The sequence below is a fragment of the Charadrius vociferus genome, unplaced genomic scaffold, assembly GCF_000708025.1.
Source record: "Charadrius vociferus isolate BGI_N301 unplaced genomic scaffold, ASM70802v2 scaffold549, whole genome shotgun sequence".
NCBI classification, from domain to species: Eukaryota; Metazoa; Chordata; class Aves; order Charadriiformes; family Charadriidae; genus Charadrius; species Charadrius vociferus.
This window is the reverse complement of record NW_009650103.1, coordinates 604,944-623,660: the sequence shown is the minus strand read 5'-3', so window position 1 is coordinate 623,660 and position 18,717 is coordinate 604,944. Positions and strand designations below refer to the sequence as shown.

Here is an 18,717-nt window from a genome sequence, read left to right as displayed (position 1 = left end):
GGCCATTTGCGGCGCGACTCTGCCTAGGATTTCGGGGCGCAGTGGGGCAGGTCTGTTGGCTACAAGCCCCACGGGCTGGTGTCTCCTCCTGAACACACTTTGTTTGACTCGGCTATTGCTTTTTGGGTTTCTGGTCTCTTTGGTGGCTTCTTGGACCTGTCCCGAATCAGTAGGTCTGCATGGGCTTGGTTGACACTTTGCTCGTTTGCCAGCCCTTTGCCAGGGACGCGGGACTCGTTGGAGACACTTCGTTCCCTGTGCTCGGCCCAGGGACCTGAGCAGTTGCTGCAGGCCGGCATGGATGCTGTGGCTGGACCAAGAGCTGCATGTGGCTCCTGCCGGGCAGCAGGACAAACCTCATGCCTGGCTTTCTTGTACACTCGTAAATGGTGTCATTTTTAGCAAGACAAATCATTTAAGGGCCAGCTTTCTCCATCCCTGGGGAGGTGGGAAAGGTGCCTTTTTACAATCCACCTCTGCCAGCACAGCAAACCCAACTGTTATCCTCTAGTTATTTCAGATGGGTTTTATTTAGAGGCCTGTATTAAAAAGAGGGAACTAAATACCAGGGTATCCCTGGTGTGGAGTGGGTGATTTCTTTCCTCCCTCAGCTCAGGTGTGGGCAGGGTGGAGTTTGCTACAGCTGTGTCCTTATATAAAGGGCAGGTTGAGGCACAAGTTCCCCCTAAGGAGGGGCTGCTGGAAATGCCAGAGCAGCTGGTGTGGAGCCTTCCTTGTCCTGGGAGAGGTAAGAAAAGCTGCCCCTGCAGTTTACTTTGTTCTTGTGTCTTGAGCAATGGAATTTAACGTTATGAAAGACTCTCTTATTTGAGGTTTGGGTTTAAAAGTTTGGCTGGAAATCAGGTGGGGGACAAGCGCTGGGCTCAGCATGGCTTCTTCATGTCCCTTGGCTGCTGGTAGGAGGACTGGGCTGGTGCCAGTGCTGAGGTCTGTGGGACAAAGTCATGCGGAAACATCCACCCCCTCTGCAGTGCTTATTACCGGCTCCTTTCTGAGCTGGGCATGCAGTTGGGGCTGCCCGGCATGGCGAATGTCACCCTCTGGAGCATGGCCCTGGGGTGCCCAGGCCATCCTGGGGTGAACGCACCTGAGCTCTCTGAGCGCCAATGGGGTGGTGAATACAAAGACTGAAAGCTAACATTGGACTTAAATATTACTTGCTACAATCTGAGATATAGCAGTAGATGTGAGAATTGGACTACTTAGAAGTAATTAATTATTACCCTAGCAATCTTAGAGCACACAATTAAAGCAATCGCCATTATTACCAAGTGGTATTTTCTTAAGGTGAAATGCCTTGTTGGGAGGAGATGGATTTTAAATGTGTTGGTACCTGTCTGAGCCTCTGCTGTCACCTGTTGGTGACCAGGCTGGGGTTTGGGTGCTGTGATGTTGAGTTGGTGGTGGAGTTTGAGTTTGTTCAGCAACTGCTTGGAGAGGCTCAGCCCTGAGGGGCACCAGGACCTGTTCAAGGGTGAGTGTGGAACTGGCTGGGGCCCTCGTCAAATGAAGACATCACTCTGTCGTGAGGCCCCCAATTGGCAGAGTGCTTAAAACAGGTGTTCGGATGCCTTCGCACAGGCAAGGGCTTTGCTGAATCAGGCAGTGATGGGAAGTTTCTTTGGCAATGAAAAGAGAAGGACTGATGGATTACGAGATATTATAGACTTGATATTGACTGGGATATGGTTGCATTTAATATATTTGTTCAGAAAAGACAGTGAAGGCAACTATCCTGCTCTCCCTGCGGGGCTGTACTGGTGTGAACACTGCCCTGTCCCTGGTGTGAGCGTTGTTACCTTGAGCATGGTGAGAATTGTGGTCATCAGACTGAGTGAGGTGTTATGCATCTGACATGAAGCAATGACCAGGCTGAGACAAAATCATTCCTCTCATATTCATGATTTATTTGGCTATATCTGCATTAGCATAACTTTTTAAAACCAGAAAGAGAGCCTATGGCTATTGCTTGGTGTAAGGGCTGTGGTGCCCAGCACAGTGCTGTGGTCTCACTGTGTGGATGCTCTGGGGACGAGGACTGGGTCTTGCAGGCACTTCTCAATGGGAGGCACTGAATGCCTTTTTACGAGTATCACGGTCTGGAAAAGTACTGAGATGAGGCCCAACCTATAAGGAAAGGAGCAGATAGACGATTGGTTAGGGCAAGCAGCCGGCCAAAGAAAATAGGTTGTAGCACAAACAGGGAAGAGACTGCAGATTTGCACAAGGTTTTTTACCTGTTTGGGAGACGTTGCTCCAGCTGAAGTTAAACGCTTAACCCATTTAAAATGAGGACTAATTTTCTGATTGACTGCAGGAGATTCTTATAATGCTCCAGTAACAAGATCCTGTAGTTTTACTATGGTGTGTTGGTTGTCTGATGTTTTCAAATGCTGGCATGCTTCAAGATGGACCCCAAAATAAATATGACTTGTTTTCTACAACACAGGACTTGTGGGCTTTACTGAGGGGGCCAGGAGGGGCTCAGAGCTCCCAGGGAAGCCCCCATCAGGGTCAGGGACTCATGCATGACCTGCCCAGCAAACACATGAGCAGCCTCTCCCCAGGAATCTCCTTTGAGGTGGGGAGGGGGTGAACAAGTGCCCATGACAAATAAACAAAGGGGAAATCACCTGGGGGAGAAAGGTCCAGGGGCCCTTTGAGATGAGTGGTGGGTTTACACACAGCTGCATGCGGCAAACCTATACAGTAGATGCAGAATTACTGAGATGTATGAGTGTCTTCATGTACGGAGTGGGTTTACTGTGGGGGCCCACAGGCTTTCCCTGCCCTGACACAATTCCTTGTGCCATACGTCTGCCTTGTGTGGATGTACCGAGCCGCCTCCTGCTTCCCCCACCTTGCTCAGGCTGGCTGGATGTCAGATTTTGCATATGTAAAAATACACAGCAGTCTTTGCCCTGAAAAGCTTGCTAGTGATCTCATTAATCAAGACAAACAAAGAGTATTTAGCTATTCCCCCTCTCTAGAGGAAGGCGTTCAGGTACTTAAATATGCATTTGAGTGCCTAACTTCAGACGTTTTTTTCAGGATGTTTTTGCTTTCTCTCAAGTAGTGGCAGTGACATAACCCCTCTCGGGGAGGGAAAGGTGGGGGAGGCACAAACAAGGGCTGCTGAAGTAGGTGGGCAGCCCCTGGGAGCTGGCAGGGACAATTCCCAGCTGGGCAAACTTCAACCTCCCATTAAAGATGCAGGCGTTTTTCCCCTCAGAGCTGGGATTGTTAGAAAAATCCAGTCCCTGCAGGTAAAGACAACTGATCTGCTTCTCCTGAATGTGCCTCTGCCTTCCCCATCGTGCTCCCTGCCCACCAGCGCTGGGAACTGGGCAGGAGGAAATTTCTGCCTAGGATTAGGTTAAAGCCACAGGGGAGGAAACAGCAGTTTATTCACTCCAGTCTTTGTACAAAGCTCTCAGGTGAGAAATGTCACACTGAGCCACAACTGGCAGTAATTAAAATTAGCAGAGCCCTTGAAAAAGTTGTGAGGAATGCCAGCTTCTGCCCTCAGCTTGAGTTAAGTGGGAAGCACCAGGTGTAGGACAGGGGACAAGTGCTATTTTAAAAAATGAGAAACCCTCTCATAATGAGGGACAGTTGAGAAGTATGGATTAGTCCCAAGCCAGTAATTAGAGTCAAGATAAGGGTGTCCTTGGGTCAAAGGTCTTATTATGACAGAGACTGGTGTTGAGAAGTCAATGCCAGTGATGAATCCTCATCTCTGATTCTTCTAATTCATATTTTAAATGATGAACCCAAAGGTACTTCCTCTAGAGACAGCTGATGATCTTTACCATTACTGTGATGTGGTTACGGGCTGCTATGCCAGGGTTTTGTCTGAATCGTGGATGGGGAGCATTGGCTGTAGCAGGACAGGAATGTGGTTTGTAGGCACAAGCTGGGTGGTTTTCCCTGCAGGATGATGGAGCTGCAATGGTTTTCAGCTGCTGATTAGAAGCAGTGTTTCCCTGTTGTTCTTTGCATTTGTTATTGACAAAGTAAAACCCGTAGGACACTTGCAGCTGGGATGTTGTAATGTCAGTGTTTGCTTCAAAGAATTAGAGGGGCAATTAAAAAAAACAAACAAACTTAGCACTCCTAAAACTTGAATATGTTTTCAGGGGTTATTTTCACTTGGGCTTCTCAGTTATGATAATGTTTTAAATCAGAGGACTGTAAATGATGACTTGTCAAGCGTTAATACAGCCACATGCATGTTGCAAGCAGAAGCGGGTATGTTAATGGAAGGCTAAGAAATGGCATGTGAGATGCTGAAAGGCTAAGCGGGCACAAGGAAAGCAGAAATGAGCGGATACAGATTGTCAGAGCTCCTCTGACAGCAGCAGAGCGTGCACCCCAGGGACTGACCAGGGTTTCGTGGGTGCTGTTGGTGTTGGGCATGTCGATGTTGAGGTGGGTGCTGGGGTGTGTGTGCCATAGCTGCTGGGCACCGTGAGCACCCTCGGGTCGTCAGTAAGGTTAGCTTCTGGGGGGAAAGGTAAATTTCCCACCCTGGAAGGGGGGGCTCTCCTCCTGCCCTGGAAGGGTCCCCGCGTGCTCGGCTGCAGGGAGATGCGGCCGTACCCGCTCCTCTCCCAGCGCCTGCCCGGCTCTGCCCGCCTGCGCAAAGGCAGCTTCCCAGCCTTGTACGATTTTTCACTTTAACAACAAAGCTGCCCCTAGACTCAGCCTAGTTTTTCCATCCATCCATTTGATCGAATCCTTTTAGCGGGTGACAAAATACTTTCTTGAGCTCTCTTTACAGGAAACCAATCTCTATTCCTTTTTAAAAACCTCCCTCATTTACAAGAATCTAACAAATCCTGGGCCTTTTAAGTCTTCTCCTGTTCCCCCCCCCCTCCCCAAACAACACAAAACAACAGTGCCATGTTTGCAGATTTTTTCAGGGGGGAGGAGGGAATAAAATACACAATACGGAGAGGGGTAGGGTGTACAGACTGACGCACGCCGCGCCGAGCATCCCCGTACGGGCAAAAACCGCGTGCGCACATCGAGATGCAAATGATTTCCGTGAAGCTATCACTTGTAAAGCTTGACAGAAAATAATGAGAAACACTAAATCTTTTATAAGGTCAACACTCAAGCAGCTGTCAAACAAGAAAAGAATTTAGCGAAAGATCCGCAAAAACTTCCATCGCCTCATTAAATCCAACAGGGCCGGGGCCCGGCGTGGTGAGGAGGCACCGGGGCGCCTCCGTTTTGTGTCAGTAATTTGCGGCGGAGGAAGAGGGAAGACGAAACAGCCAGCGCCGAAGGGGCCTTGGGGGAGGCTGGGGAATCGTTAGTGCGCCAGGAGCGGCCTCGGCTCCTAATTGGAAGCATTGGGCATTATCAACGGAGGATTTGCCTCGGCTCCCTGACAGCTCTCTAGGCCTGGAATGATAGCCCACTTGTCAGTGTAAAAGACCATTAAAAACAAACCATTTTGATTTAATTGGAGGCGGTGCGCTGGGGGCCCAGGTGAGGCGCTTCATCAGCCGATGTTGGCTGCTGATGCCTTTTTCCCCCTGTATTGATGGCTTTTTTTTTTCCTCCCCTCCCTTTCAAAAACTGTCTAGGAAAGAGAAAGAGGTGCTGAAAGATCCTTCACAGCTGCATTGAGAGTGGCTTTCAATAGGGTTGTCAACAAATGCCATGACAAGTTAGAGAGAGGCAGGTATTTTTAAAACAGACGTTATTCTGTCCAAGATGAGCTGCGCTCGGAGGTGTGTGTTGGATTATTAGGGTTACAAATACTGTGGCTTTTCCTGGCGGTCGCGTGCTTAACCAGTTTAATGAATGGGGTTGATTGTTCTCTCCCCACCTTTCTAATTCCAAGAACGTAGGGAAATACAGGACAACGGAGTCTCGGCTAAATGGTCCTTATTTGCTTCAAACCCAGGAAGGTTTCAAAAAGTGCTCAGCAATTTTTGGCTGCTGCATTTAATGCCCCATGGAGATTTGGGAGGGTGTTTTTTTGCATCCTGAAAATAAGGGCTGCAGATGTTTGCTGGAGTTCACTGGTCACTTGGTCTGGGCAACAGTGTGAGTAAAGGAGAATTAACCCACTGGAGCTGTAACCCAGCGTGTGCCCCCCTTGGTAGATGTCCTGGGGTCAGACCAGAGCCGGCAGCTCTCACACTGACCTCGTGAGTTTGAGATTTGAATCCTGACCCTTTTCATGCCAGGCAAGGGGTTTATTTCAAATGAAATTGTCTATTGGTAAATAGCATCTCTGCAGAAGGCAGAATAGGTCCAGGAATGAAACCCCAAAGTCCACTTAAAAAGCACTTCTGTGGATTTGTGTATGAAAAAGTAGGTAGCCCTGAAATCAATATTAGGGTCTCACCTGTAACTCAACACAGTGTGTGTGGTTTTGCTCTGCTGCAAAGCACCCCGTATTTGTTTATTCAGAGGTGAACATCTCCATAACAGGCACGGCCATTGGTTGCCAACAGTGGCTGGTGCTGCCTTTGGACACCAGTGCTTGGATGTAGGTGAAGCCTGTCCTGGAGTTGGCTCAGGCTATAAGGCTGCGCGGGGAGGGGTGGTGTTCTTTTGTGTCAATGTACAGATGTTGGAGAGCAGTGAAAATGGCAGAGGAGCGATGGGTTACCATGTCTCTGAAGCAGACATGAGGAAGGGCTGAGCATGGCAGAGGGCAGAGTTAGGTTGTGATGGAGAAGTTAAGTGTGCAGGGCACGTGCAAAGGGATACGGGGAAAGGCTGCACCACGGAAATGCTTCATGGCGATTTGAGCAATTGTGTTGCTGGAAGCTTCAGCTGTCAGGCAAAACAAGAAAACCTGCATAATCTGCAAGAAAATGTAGTGATGGTGACTGGGGCCTGTGGCCCGTGTTTAGTCACAGAACGGCTGTGCTGTGGGATGTGACATATCTGCTGTGGTCCCAGTGGAGATGCGCAGGGATCGTGCCCAAGGTAGCTGGGTCTCTGCTGCCCATTTGGAACCCTGAAGGTGTTGTATTTTCTTTTTGCTTTGTGCCTGTTGTAGGCAGGTCAGAACTGAAGACTGAAGATTGTCACTGCTGGGCTGGAACCCACCAATTCTTGTCACTTGGGCCATTGAACAGCCATCAGGTGACACTGATTTTTATTTATTTGGGTTTTTTTTTGGTCAGCCAAAATCCCAGCTGAAGGGAGGTTTGATCTGGTACCATGGTGACAAAAAGCTCTTGAACTCATTGCTTTATTCTTTAAGCACTCTTTAGGCTCCAGGAGAGAAGTATTATAACACTCCAACTTCATGAAGTTTTGCTGCCCTCAAACCTGGGAGGATAAATGCTGTACCTGAAAAGCCAGCCCACCACGCGCTGCGTGCATCAAGCCTAGGTTATTTAAGTAGAATCTATGGCTTTTCTGACAAGACAACAGTTGCAAGATTACATGAGCTGTGCTTGTCAGTTCAGCTCTTTAGACAAAAATAGAGGTAAGGCATTAAAAAAAAATGCGGAACATTTTTGTGTGTATGTGTTAAACCTCAACTGTTAATTCTGACGAAGGATCAGGCTGTGAGCAGATATCGGATCCCTGGTGAGAATCAAATTCTGGAGCCCAGAATTTTGCTGCAAAGTTTATACAGTGGGGATTCCTCTAATTACTTTCAGTGGAAATTTACCTGACAGAGCTTTCCCAGGTAACGCAAGGCATACGCAGGAGAGCCGCTCAGCCGTTGACAGAGCCTTTGATTTTGTGCCAGGTTGCAAATTAAGTCTTTTGCCAAGGTACCCGAACACTTGCTCGTCAATTGCTTATCGCTTATTCATATCGCGCATCGAGCGCAGCTCGTTTCATCTGCTCGGGAAGGCAGCGCGTGTTGACAAAAGTGTTGTCCAAAGTTGCTGCATTTTCTTTCCTCCCCCTGTTTGGTCAAGTAAACAAGACTATTCTCCCTGGAAAGCCACCTTGAATGTCTGTGCCAGCTGGAATTCTCTAATGAGCAAAGGAAACACCCTGGTGTGTGTCAGTGACACGTGGTGCACGGAGCTATTTTGACACACAGGTGAATTCTGCCCTACATCACTGCTGCGTGAGGTGTCGCTATCAGAATCCTTCTGGACTGACTTGATAGAGCCCTGGAGATCTATTGCAGAGTGGCTAGTGTTGACTTACTGGTTTGGACTGTGACTGAAGCCTCACGCTGGGCTGGCACAGGCAAGGCTGTGGGAAGGCAGTATTTTGTCACCAATGTCCTTTTCAGAGTTTGGTTGACATCAGGGATGCCATTCTGCCTGGGTCAGCATGATGTTAGTGATGAGTGACACAGGGACAGGACGCATCCCATGAGCATGGCAGTAGCAGTATTTATTTATGTCCATGCTGGGTGCCTAAGGTACAGTCCCCAAGGGATGTAGTCCCACATCTACAAATAAATGATGTCTTGGTGCACAGTTCCAGCTACGTTGGCAAAACCCGAGCCCAGGAATTACGTCACTGCAGGCAGAGCAAGGCAGAGGCCATTTGCCTTGGGGGGTGACTGAGGAAGAGGAGGGCAGTAGAAGCATCTTGCTGAGGTGAATAAGGCGTTAACTTCTGCTTGGTTTTGTACCAAAAAAACCCAAGGACCTCCAATTCAGCAACTTTCCCTAATGAACTGCCCATCAGAACATGACTGGCTCCCTGCGATCTGTTTGTCTCGGGGAGTTGGAGGGCCCAGGGGACCACAAGCCAGGTTGGTCCTTCAGAGCGAGACAGAGCAGGAGTGATCACCCGGTGTGGGAGAGCCTGTAAATCACCCGGTTAGCTTAATAGCGTGGGCCATTATTCTAAAGCAGTGGGGCTGAAACCTAAATCCAAATGAAAATATAGTCAATTTGTCTATACTTTACTGACTGAATGACTATGTAATGTCACACAGCCCTGGCAATGCAGGGAGCAAGCAGAGGCAATTAGTGGGGAGGGCAAAGCTCCTTTGTTTTCTTCTTTTCCCCTCACATCCTCTAGCATGGTGCCAGGAGTCAGTCTTGCAGGGACTCGAATGAAAAGTCCAGTTTAAGAATGAGTAGTGACATCCATGGCCAGTTTCTGCAGCTCTCTGTAAGGGGTCAGGATGGGAATAGAAAAATACTCCAGGTTGATTTTTATGGGTCTAAAGGAACAAAATCTCATCTTCCTGCTGCCCCCTGCTTTGGGTTACAAACACCTCGGCACCTGGGTGCTCTGTGTGCCTCTCCCCAGGCCCAGAGCAGGACAGACTGAAAGGCATTATGCCAGATGATGGGACGACTGAGTGACAAGGACGATGAGTGGCTTGAGAGTATGTCACACCCCTGCACCTTGCACCAGCCTCAGGTCATGTGGAAAAATAGTCCAAAGTGGGGCTGTGGTCACAGCAATGGAGTCTCTGAATATTCTTGCCCAGAGTTTGAAGTCGTTCCCAGGTCACAAGCATCTTTCGTAGTGGCCAGAGCAGTACAATGTCACTGAAAGCTGAAATAATTTGCAGATTGGAGTCTGCTAACACTTTACTTTCTGTAAAGTGATATTTTTGTGGTTGCTTTTCCTACTGCTTTTTGCGCAGTAGGATGAGGGTGTTTTAGGGATTAATGACAGTGTTTTGGTAAACAGCCTACAGTGGTCAGTGCTAACGGCTGGCTTCCCCAGGCCATTGAGTCTTAAAAAAGCCATAAAGTAGTTATCCAACACCATGGACGAGCCTGAGAAATGTTTCATGAGGACAGAAACACCACAAGAACAAGCTCCCTCATCTCTTCGGAGCACCGGTCTCTGTTGTCACTCTTGTAAAGGAGGGACTGACAGAGTGACTCGCAGAACGTCTGGGTTTGGTTGAAGGGTTAGGCCAGTTTGTCTTTCAAGACATACCACCACCACCTACATAGAACCCAACTTTACAGAGATGGTTAAAGCACAGTTTGAAGGCTACCAAGGGTCTTTGGGAACCATCAAATTTCTTTGGGTTGTTACTGCTTTTAAGTGGATAAACATTTATGGACATTCAAGAGAACGTATTTTCCCATGGAGGAAACCATGCACTGAAACTCAACTGAGCAACGAATTTCCCGATCCAAGTTCTAACATTGGCTGTGCCTGTTAGATCTGCAGCAAGGCAAACATTCCAGGTTAATGTAATGAGAAAGGAGGAGTACAGAATATCTGCAGAGGTTCTGCAAAATGAGCTGTCCCTCCTCCCCTGGATGCTGCTCATGGGAAGGAATGGAAGAGGAGAGGAAAGGGAAAGGCAGAGAGAAGTAAAGACTCGGAGGTTTGAGAGCTGTGGCTGGGGGAGGAACCCAACCACAGTCATGGATGAAACAAAAGGGAAAGCATGAAGAAAAACACAGGCTGAAAAATGAATAGTGATGGAAAGGTCTGGGGTGAGAGGAGCTCTAAAGAGGAGGCTTGCCCCAGTATCTCGTGTGACTTACACAATCTGTTTAACAGCGATCGGTCATGTTCTTTCCCTGACACTAGCCGCAGCAGCAGCTCTGTGCTGACAGGCAGCGGGGATAAATGATTACTGACATATGCTAATCGGACAGTCTTAGACAGGACGTAAGAGGAATACATCAAGGTGGTGCAAAACACATTTCTTGGTCGAAACTCTCCAACTTGTACAAGTAAATTAGCTTCAGGAAGTCACTGAAACTGCAGTTAAAAATCAACAGCATGGCAAAAAAAATAACCCCGTCAGAACAAGGGCCGGGGTGGAGGGCTGAGAGGCTCTTTGCAGTGGTATCTATCAATGCCAGATATGATTTTGGCCATGTAAACTCCCTGCAGGGTTTCAGGGCTTTCAGACTTTCTGGTGTCTCCTTTCCATTCCCCTTGCCCAGCTCTTTTCCCTTCCTTCCTAAAATGCCCCCTAGCTCTTCACTTGAAGTTTCCCTGTAATTTACACCACAAACAAAGCTAAGAGAATTCAAACAAGCACCCTAGAGCACGGCAGGATGAGCAGATGAATTCAGGGAGATGTTTAGATCCCATTGCTAGAACAAGAAATCTTCACCTTGGCTCTTATTTGGATCAATTAAAGGAAGTGTCACACACATCTGTAACCTGGCTAGACTCTTTGCTCAGTCTCGGGGTGAATATTGTCAATCAGGTAGCTTAGAAGAGGTATCAAGAGTGCAGACTTTCTGGAAAGCTCTAATTCTTGGGGTGAAAATGCTTCTTGAAACATCTGGTGTGGTTTGAGTTAGTTACGGTGAGAGCTGAAAAATGGCAGGCTACCAAAATGCCATTGTGGTTTGACTGTCCTGTTTGCGTAGGGCAGTTGTGGGACTACCAGCAGAGAACAAAAGCCATCACAGTACTAACAGGGAGACAGAGATGCTTCTTATCTGCTGAAGCTTATGGAAGTGCACACAAGTCAGAAAATAAGTCATTAAGCCCTTATTTGGGTGACTGCTGCCTACCTGCCAGGGCTTATGGCTGCAAAAAGCATCGCACCTTGAAGTCCAAAGGGGCTGATGTTTGAATACATCCAGTGCGGGAGCATTTTATGGTCTGGTCTCAGGGAGCTCTGAGGTAAGAGCCTTGTGTGTACCTTCATTGTGTGCTACGGGTGTTATCAGGGCACATGGGCAAGGTTAGAAGGTGTCCCTGGGCTCAGTTAAGTGCTCCATACCTTCTCCAAGCGGGGCAGGTGCCAGAAGGACTCCTCCTTTGCAGGTGGTGGATGTTTTCGCAGAAATGTAGTGCGAGTTTCATGGACTCTTTCTTTCTGTAAGCAAAGGTAAACAAGACTGGGCTGAAACATCTGCACAGGTGTGTGTATATATATATATACATGCATCAGATCGGTGCCGTGCAAGGTAATGACACTGGGATGAATAAGACTAAAAGTCGCTTTGGACTGATGATCACAAGTGTCTGATCTGGGTAGTTTTTCATGTCCATGCTGCTAATACTGATATCTAAAACATACTGATGAGAAAAACGCGTGCAGCTGCCAGCTCTCAGTGTCTGTTTTATTCGGCATCCCAGTGAGATGACTGCTGCCCGCAGGAAGCCCTGTGCTCCGAGCTAGAGCAATGGCTCATCGCTCGCTGCAAAAGTCACTTCCACCACCACCACCACCATGGGGGGCGTTCCTGGCTGTCCGGTGTGTGTTGCTCTCCTGATTAATTACAGCCTGCAGTGCTTGATAGTCCCAGTACAAGCCAGTGCAGGTACCTGGTGAACGTTTTGGCCACTGCGTGGAACACTGGGGAATCTGCTCTGGGGTCTAGGATGTAGGTTTGCATTGCTTAACTCAGTAATTGGTGGCTGCAGGCTTCGGGAACTTGATGGAGGGAACTTAGTGATTAAAAACATGAGTCATTAATAGATAAGGTAGGGATGCACTTTCCAACATCCTGGGCTTATGTATTCATAACGTAGCTGCTAATTAAGAACACTGTATTCTTGCACTTCAACTATAAAGCACAGTTTGTGATGGCAGTAAGCCCATTGAAATTGGTTATTACCATATTAGCTTGACTCTTCTTTGAGCCATTAACTAATAAAACAGTCATTGGCTGCTTTTAAATGTTATTATAATATTAGTGTGTTTAACAGCTCAGTGTTGTACTCTTAACAACTGCTGCGGGTGCTGGCATCAACCCCACCACGCCAGGATCAGGGCTGATGCTGGTCCTTTGAGCACTTGTTGGCTGTTCCATTGTTTTGTCCACTGTCACAGGTAACCTGAGCAGAGCTGATGCCCTCCAAAGGACAGTCTGCAGGGCTCCTGGCACGAGGATGACATCAATACCAAAGATAATTTGAAACTTAATTCTCTGTTACAGCTGGGTGTTTTACTGTTGTGGAGATGCAAAAAGAACCAGAGCCTCCATTTTAATTGATAGCAGGAGTTTAACTGGGCAACCTGTGACTAGAGGCACAATGATGCAGACAGATGCTTGAAGATAGCTAGAACGGTGTCTAAGCCTTTGAAAGGCCTTGGCCAAAGCACTGCTGCCCTGGAGAGCTTGCTCAGCTCCTATCTATATACCTTCAGGTACAAAAATACTTTTAAAAAACCCACACCTTCCTTTCTGTCTCTAAAACACTTTCATGCACACGCACTGTGATCTGCATATCAGGTGTTCACTCCCACAGCATCGCCACACAGGACATGCGCTGGCTGAAGCCAGGACTATCTAGGCTGGGAAGCAGCCGATCTTTGTTAGGCTTCACCAGCCTTCTAGTAGTCAGGGAGGATGTTATCCCAGCTGAGAGCCCTCCCCGTGGCTGGGAGAAGCCCATCCGTGGTGGGGCAGGACAGTGGGGGTTATGCCAGGTAGCAGTGCTGTGCACAGCAAGGGAAACCGCTGCTGCAGTATTACCTTTTTCTTTTCTGCTCGCAGGGCTGCTGTCAGGGCTCTCTGCTGCTCCATCCACAGCTCCTTGTATCTGTGTTGGAGGAGGTCAAAAAAGGGAGTGCAAGGCCTGGAAAACATTGAAAAGACAACAATACAATCTCCAGGGTTAATACCACTGTTTACCTTCCCACGCTGATTCATATCTCTGCTCCTGGAAAGCGCAGACTGGTGAGAATATGAATAAACCCTCACACCGGGAAGGGCTTTCTCTTCCTCAAGAAAGACAAAACCCCAAATTCATTTGCAGTTAATACACCACAGCCTGCACGCATTTGTGATAACCTGTGGCAGGACTGTGCTAGGGAATTCCCCAGAATGGGCATAATTTCTATCTTCACAACAACCTTTTATAGGGCCCATATCACCACCTCTGTTCCAGCCCTGGTGTGCTGGAGGGACCATGCAGCACCACAGAGCGTGACTCAACCTTGGGCCCTGCTATGGCTCCAGGACAGTGTTTTCCAGCTGGTACCCGGTGGTGGGTAATGAAAGCACCGAAGGGGGTAACGTGCAGGAGCAGAGAGCTGGGCCTTTGCATTGCCACCCTGGAGCTCAGAGGAGCAGCTCTGCCCAGCTGAAGGCCAACCTGCTGGGTCCTCTCCAGCCTGACACAGCCATCCAGCTGCCTGGGAAGAACCACTGGGTGTCAAGTGTTTTGCTAAAATAACACTTCTTTTGCTATTAAAATATCAATAGTGTGGTATACCAAAAAGCTGCAAACAGAAGCAATGGCGGATTGGGTGAGAGGAGTAGGCGCTGTTCTAAGCAATCTGACTAGGGATAAAGTGGACTCAATGCAGACCGTCGGGTGTCTGCCGTCGGGTGTCTGCAGCAGAAAGGAGAGCTGAACTGCTGAGCCCCAGTCTAGTACCTCAGCTGCACAGACCAGATGTATTTGCCCCTTGAAACAGGGTACCGTGGAGCATCCTGACTGGGAGGAGACAGCGGCAGAGAGGAGCTGCAGATGACCACGATTCTAGAAAAACAGTACAAACAAAAGGCAGTTGCTTGTCGGCCGGTGTCCCATTCAGCTGCTCTAAGCTGGCATTAACCTGACCAGCTTGTGGCAGAGCTGCAGCCTGAAATTGTTGAGCCCTGCTCCTTGCAAGTGAGGATACTCACTTCATCGGCCACCATGGGAGTCAGAACTGGCAGTGGCAGCAGCAGGGTTCTTGCCTTGAGGACAGCATATCGCTTATTGCTGTGGTCGTGCTGCTATTCTTTTTCCCCCAGAAACAGACACTCGAAAATGATGGAGGACCTTGAGCTTAAGTTTTGTTAGTCCTTGTCCTTGCGCACCTTGCTGGGGAGGGACTTTTCCCACCTCGGCAGCAACCAATGACAGTGTGGAGCCATCAGCCCCAGCTCTGCTCCCACCTGTAGCCTGCAGTGCTTTCAGCTGCAGCTCCTGTAACAGAAGGGCAGTGCTTTCCCTGCCTCTTTGGACCAACTGCAAGATACCAGGGACTTGGCCTAACTGCTGGGGGGCTTCTGGGCCAGCTCCACCAGAAGGTGGTTTTATGTAGAGAGAGCCCACGTGCCATGGAGTGAGCTGGTGCTGCGAGGCTTTTGGCAGGACCGGGTCCAAAATCAGTAGCAGGCAGCTTTTAGGAGTCTGGAGAATCTTTGACAATCACGGAGGGCGTCAGCAGCGCGTATGCAAATAGTAACTCTTCTGTTTCTTATTCCTTCACCCCTGTGGTGACTTTTATTACTTAATTATTGCACACCACATGCTTCAAAACAGCCTAATCTATGGTCGTGTTTTCTAATGATACTAGATGTGCGATCCAGCAATATACATCCCAAGGGGGCATTCATATGAGAGGAGACATCCTTCTGCAGACCTCCTGTTTCATAGATCACATGCTGCAGGGCTTTTCAAGGCTTTGCTTACAAATCAGCTGTGCTGCTTCAGACCGTTATCTCGAGACACCCTGTGCCAAAGGGGACAACCGGCATTTACCCTTTGTCTTCCCCTCTTCTCCCTGCTCCTTCCCTTCCAGTTTGGCGTTTCACACTGATAAAAGCCAGGTAAAATACTTACAGAGGATGAAAGATGTGGCAAATGTGTGGTCAAGTGTCTTATCATTTGGGTGGGTCTCCAGTCTCATTGCGTGGTGTAAACTTTGGTAGTCCTGGCACAAGCACATGGTGAGCCTTGTACACGGGCTCGTTTCTTTGGCCTGTCCCTTTGCTCTCCAAGGCAGCTTTCCTGGTGTGCAGGAATAGCAGGGAGGGATTCAGGAAAACATTGAGCCTTTGTGTGTAGTGTTTGATTATTGATTTTTGTGGTAGCTGCATGCGTTTTCACATCTCTATGGAGGTGACTTTTACCATCTCCAATGGACCAGCCAGTTGGTGACTGATTAGTCCACAGCTGGCTTGTAAGTAAATGCTTGAAAGGACACATTTGGGTTGATGCTCTTCAGAGATCCTTCCCTGCCGTGTGATTAATCGCATTTAAGTCCTGATCCAGCAAAGTATAGAATCACGCCTGGAATAATACACGCATGAACTGCCTCTTTGAAATCAGTGGGAATGACTCGTGTGCTTAGTTATACATGTAAGCTCTGGTGGGGCTGTAGGACGTGGGGCTTTGTCTGGCTTTTCCTGCCTCCTTTGAGAGAAATCCTAAGGAAGCGGGGAAGAGCAGGGGACACCAGGTAACACACTACTTTGACTAAGGTTACCAGAGAAATTTCAGCAAGGCGGCTTTTTCTTTGTAGGTCAAACACTGATCTCAGTGGAGTGGATGGGGAATTTTGGCCCCGATATCAGTGCCACTTGGCAGTGTGACAGTATTTCTGACTTGCAGCTGGCCTTTGGGAAAACGTCCTCTTGCCTTAGTGTTACTTAAGGACAGGAATGAACGGCTTGTGTGTTCTGTTTCCTTTTGTCACCCTGCCCAGATGTCACTCCTCTGAACTGGGAGGATTTTGCTTTTATCAGCTATGGATGCTGTGGGGAGAGTGGGGGAAACATCTGCTGAAAACACTTATGGCGGATTAAAATCCATCTCGTTCAGAGTAACCCAGATCTCCTTGTTTTGGCACAAGCACCCTGCCACGGAAAGGGAAAGAAGTTCTGATAGGATGCAACAAATTATTTATAATTGTGGAAAAAAAATAATCAACTGCTTCCTTTTATAGTCAAATAGTTGGAGCCACTTCTAATGTTGACATTTCCTAAATATTTTAAAATTTATCTGTGCGCATTTTCAAAACTATTATCCCTGAAACAGTTCCTGTCTCTTTAATAGACTCTCTCTAATTTACTTTCAAGAGTCAGGGTACAGACCTATTTTCAACTGAAATGACAAGCGCCTGCTAACTTGGTTATACAATGTGGTACGCTAGTCTGCCAGAAATCTCTTGGAAAAGAAGCTGCAGCCTCCTAATAGGCTATTTTACTGTGAAAACAATGTTAAAAAGTATAATAAAGTATTAACAATATTAAAATAAAACAGTGTAGGCCTTAAATGAGCTACAAACTAGTTAAATCTATTCTATTCAATATGAGCCTTCAGTGCTTTGCAGCTGATACCTCAGAGCTGGGATTTATCTAAAATGAAGGCACCAGGGACATGCAAGAGAAATGGTAATTATAATTTGCAAACATTAGGCTGACACTTTTTTGTGTATGTGTGTATAAATTTTGACAGCTGTGATTTGTGCCATGCCAAATAGTGCTCCACTGGGCTGGGAAGGGCTCCCTTTCTGGCAGTCCATCCTCGGAGCAGCAGCTCATTAAAACTTTGGAGAAGGAGAAGTTGCCGAAAACAGGAAGGCGTCAGAACCATCTGAGGGACTTTTGGTACACGCTTGTTGAAAGGTGTTCGAGAAGAGAGCCTTGGGTCTGACAAACTGGAATTTTAGTACGCCTCTCCGTTCACAGTGGGGCAAAATAATTGGTCATCAGTGACTACTAATTTGGTTTAGTAGCCAGAGGCGTTTTTTTTCTTCCCAGAAAATCAATGACAGTGCCGAGGTCTGTTCAACGTGATTCAGCTCAAGATGGGTCCTCATTTAGCTCTTGATGCTTCTTCCACTGGAGACAGCTATTTTGTAAAATGAAATTAAAATCTATCTATAATACTCGGCTCAGGGAGCGGCACCCGTCAATGCCATGCTGCTCTTGAGGTTTCAAGGTTGTCAGTCTCCCCTCAAACTTATTTTCAAAGGTTTATATATCAACTGGAAAAAAAGGTACTTGGCAAAAGTGGATACGAAGGACTTTGCTCAGGGAGGGGGTTTATACCAGCTTAAAAGGTGCAATCAATTTGATTGGTAAGTTCTGTTGTAAAAGGGTAAAAACTTGACTGGTGATTGCCTTTTTCTTGTATAATTCAAAGGCACAGGGGCTTTAAATATTTTAGCGCAAACTTCAGCCCTTGGATTTTCTGGGTAGCTCTCCAGCCAGTGCAGGCGGATCCCGCAGCACTCTTCCCGCTGCTGGGCAGGACAGGGTCCGGCGGGGAGCGGAGCGAGGGAGCAGAGGACACGTGCACGGGCATCGGCTCCCCGGCGGCTGCGCAGCTGTTTGGGTTGCGCTGAAAACACTGCTCTAATTTCAATGGCAGCGGGATCTGGCCCTGCGTGGGTGCTTATGCAACAGATAAAACATACAATTGAAATTTTTTCACAGCTGTGATATTAACACTGCCGCAACACCACTGCCTTTCCTGAAACTTTAACCCTTTCTTGAAAGCTTAATGAGGTTTTGGGGGGTTTAATCATAGAATTGTTTAGGTTGGAAAAGATCTTTAAGATCACTGAATCCAACCAAGCCCTTGCTGGTGCCCTTCCATCGAAGATGATGTGCTTTTCCTGCACAGGCAGGATCTGCCTTTGGGGTCTTCAGTCCACGGGGGAGACAGCTGAGGGAGCGCCACCTTTGTATTCCTTTCCTGTGTACTTCATGATGGGAAGGACTTGTCCTGTGGTAGTAGTGCCCATACAGGTATCTTCCCCTGGCCTGTGCCTGGGACAGCCAAACAGGCTCCCACCACCTCAGGCTGGTTTCTTATTGGGAACCAGTTTGGTCTCCAACATCTCCGGAGCACGGGGTCCTCGGTGCAGCCAGTGCAGATTATCTTCATCAAGTAAAGCACAAGGTGGGGTCTGTGATTCTGCTTGGGGCCTTGGGGTACCGCCAGCGCAGGCAGCAGTGAGGCATTAAGGCTCAGGTCCCTCTGCCCTGAAAGGGGGCTGATAGCAGAGGAAAACTCTGATTACAGCTCCCTTGTCCTGCTATATTGTCTCCCTTCCTCCCTCGTTACTGATGGGCTGGAGCTAGCAATCTATCTACCATTAATTTGTCTCTGTGTAGCCCA

General features: G+C 48.0%; 2 protein-coding genes across 2 annotated transcripts in view; both read right to left on the bottom strand.

The window, feature by feature from the left end:
- Positions 1-299, bottom strand: part of BARHL1 (BarH-like homeobox 1) — an 8,435-nt gene extending 8,136 nt beyond the window's left edge. Inside the window, exon 1 of the mRNA XM_009892311.1 lies at positions 99-299. Coding sequence (XP_009890613.1) covers positions 99-299 — 201 coding nt within the window. The remainder of the gene's footprint in view (positions 1-98) is intronic.
- A 1,780-nt stretch (positions 300-2,079) lies between these two features.
- Positions 2,080-18,717, bottom strand: part of LOC104292878 (chromosome unknown open reading frame, human C9orf171) — a 60,762-nt gene continuing 44,124 nt past the window's right edge. Inside the window, exons 6-9 of the mRNA XM_009892310.1 lie at positions 13,347-13,449; positions 12,887-12,892; positions 11,645-11,740; positions 2,080-2,148 (exon numbers count right to left, since the gene is read on the bottom strand). Coding sequence (XP_009890612.1) covers positions 2,080-2,148; positions 11,645-11,740; positions 12,887-12,892; positions 13,347-13,449 — 274 coding nt within the window. The remainder of the gene's footprint in view (positions 2,149-11,644; positions 11,741-12,886; positions 12,893-13,346; positions 13,450-18,717) is intronic.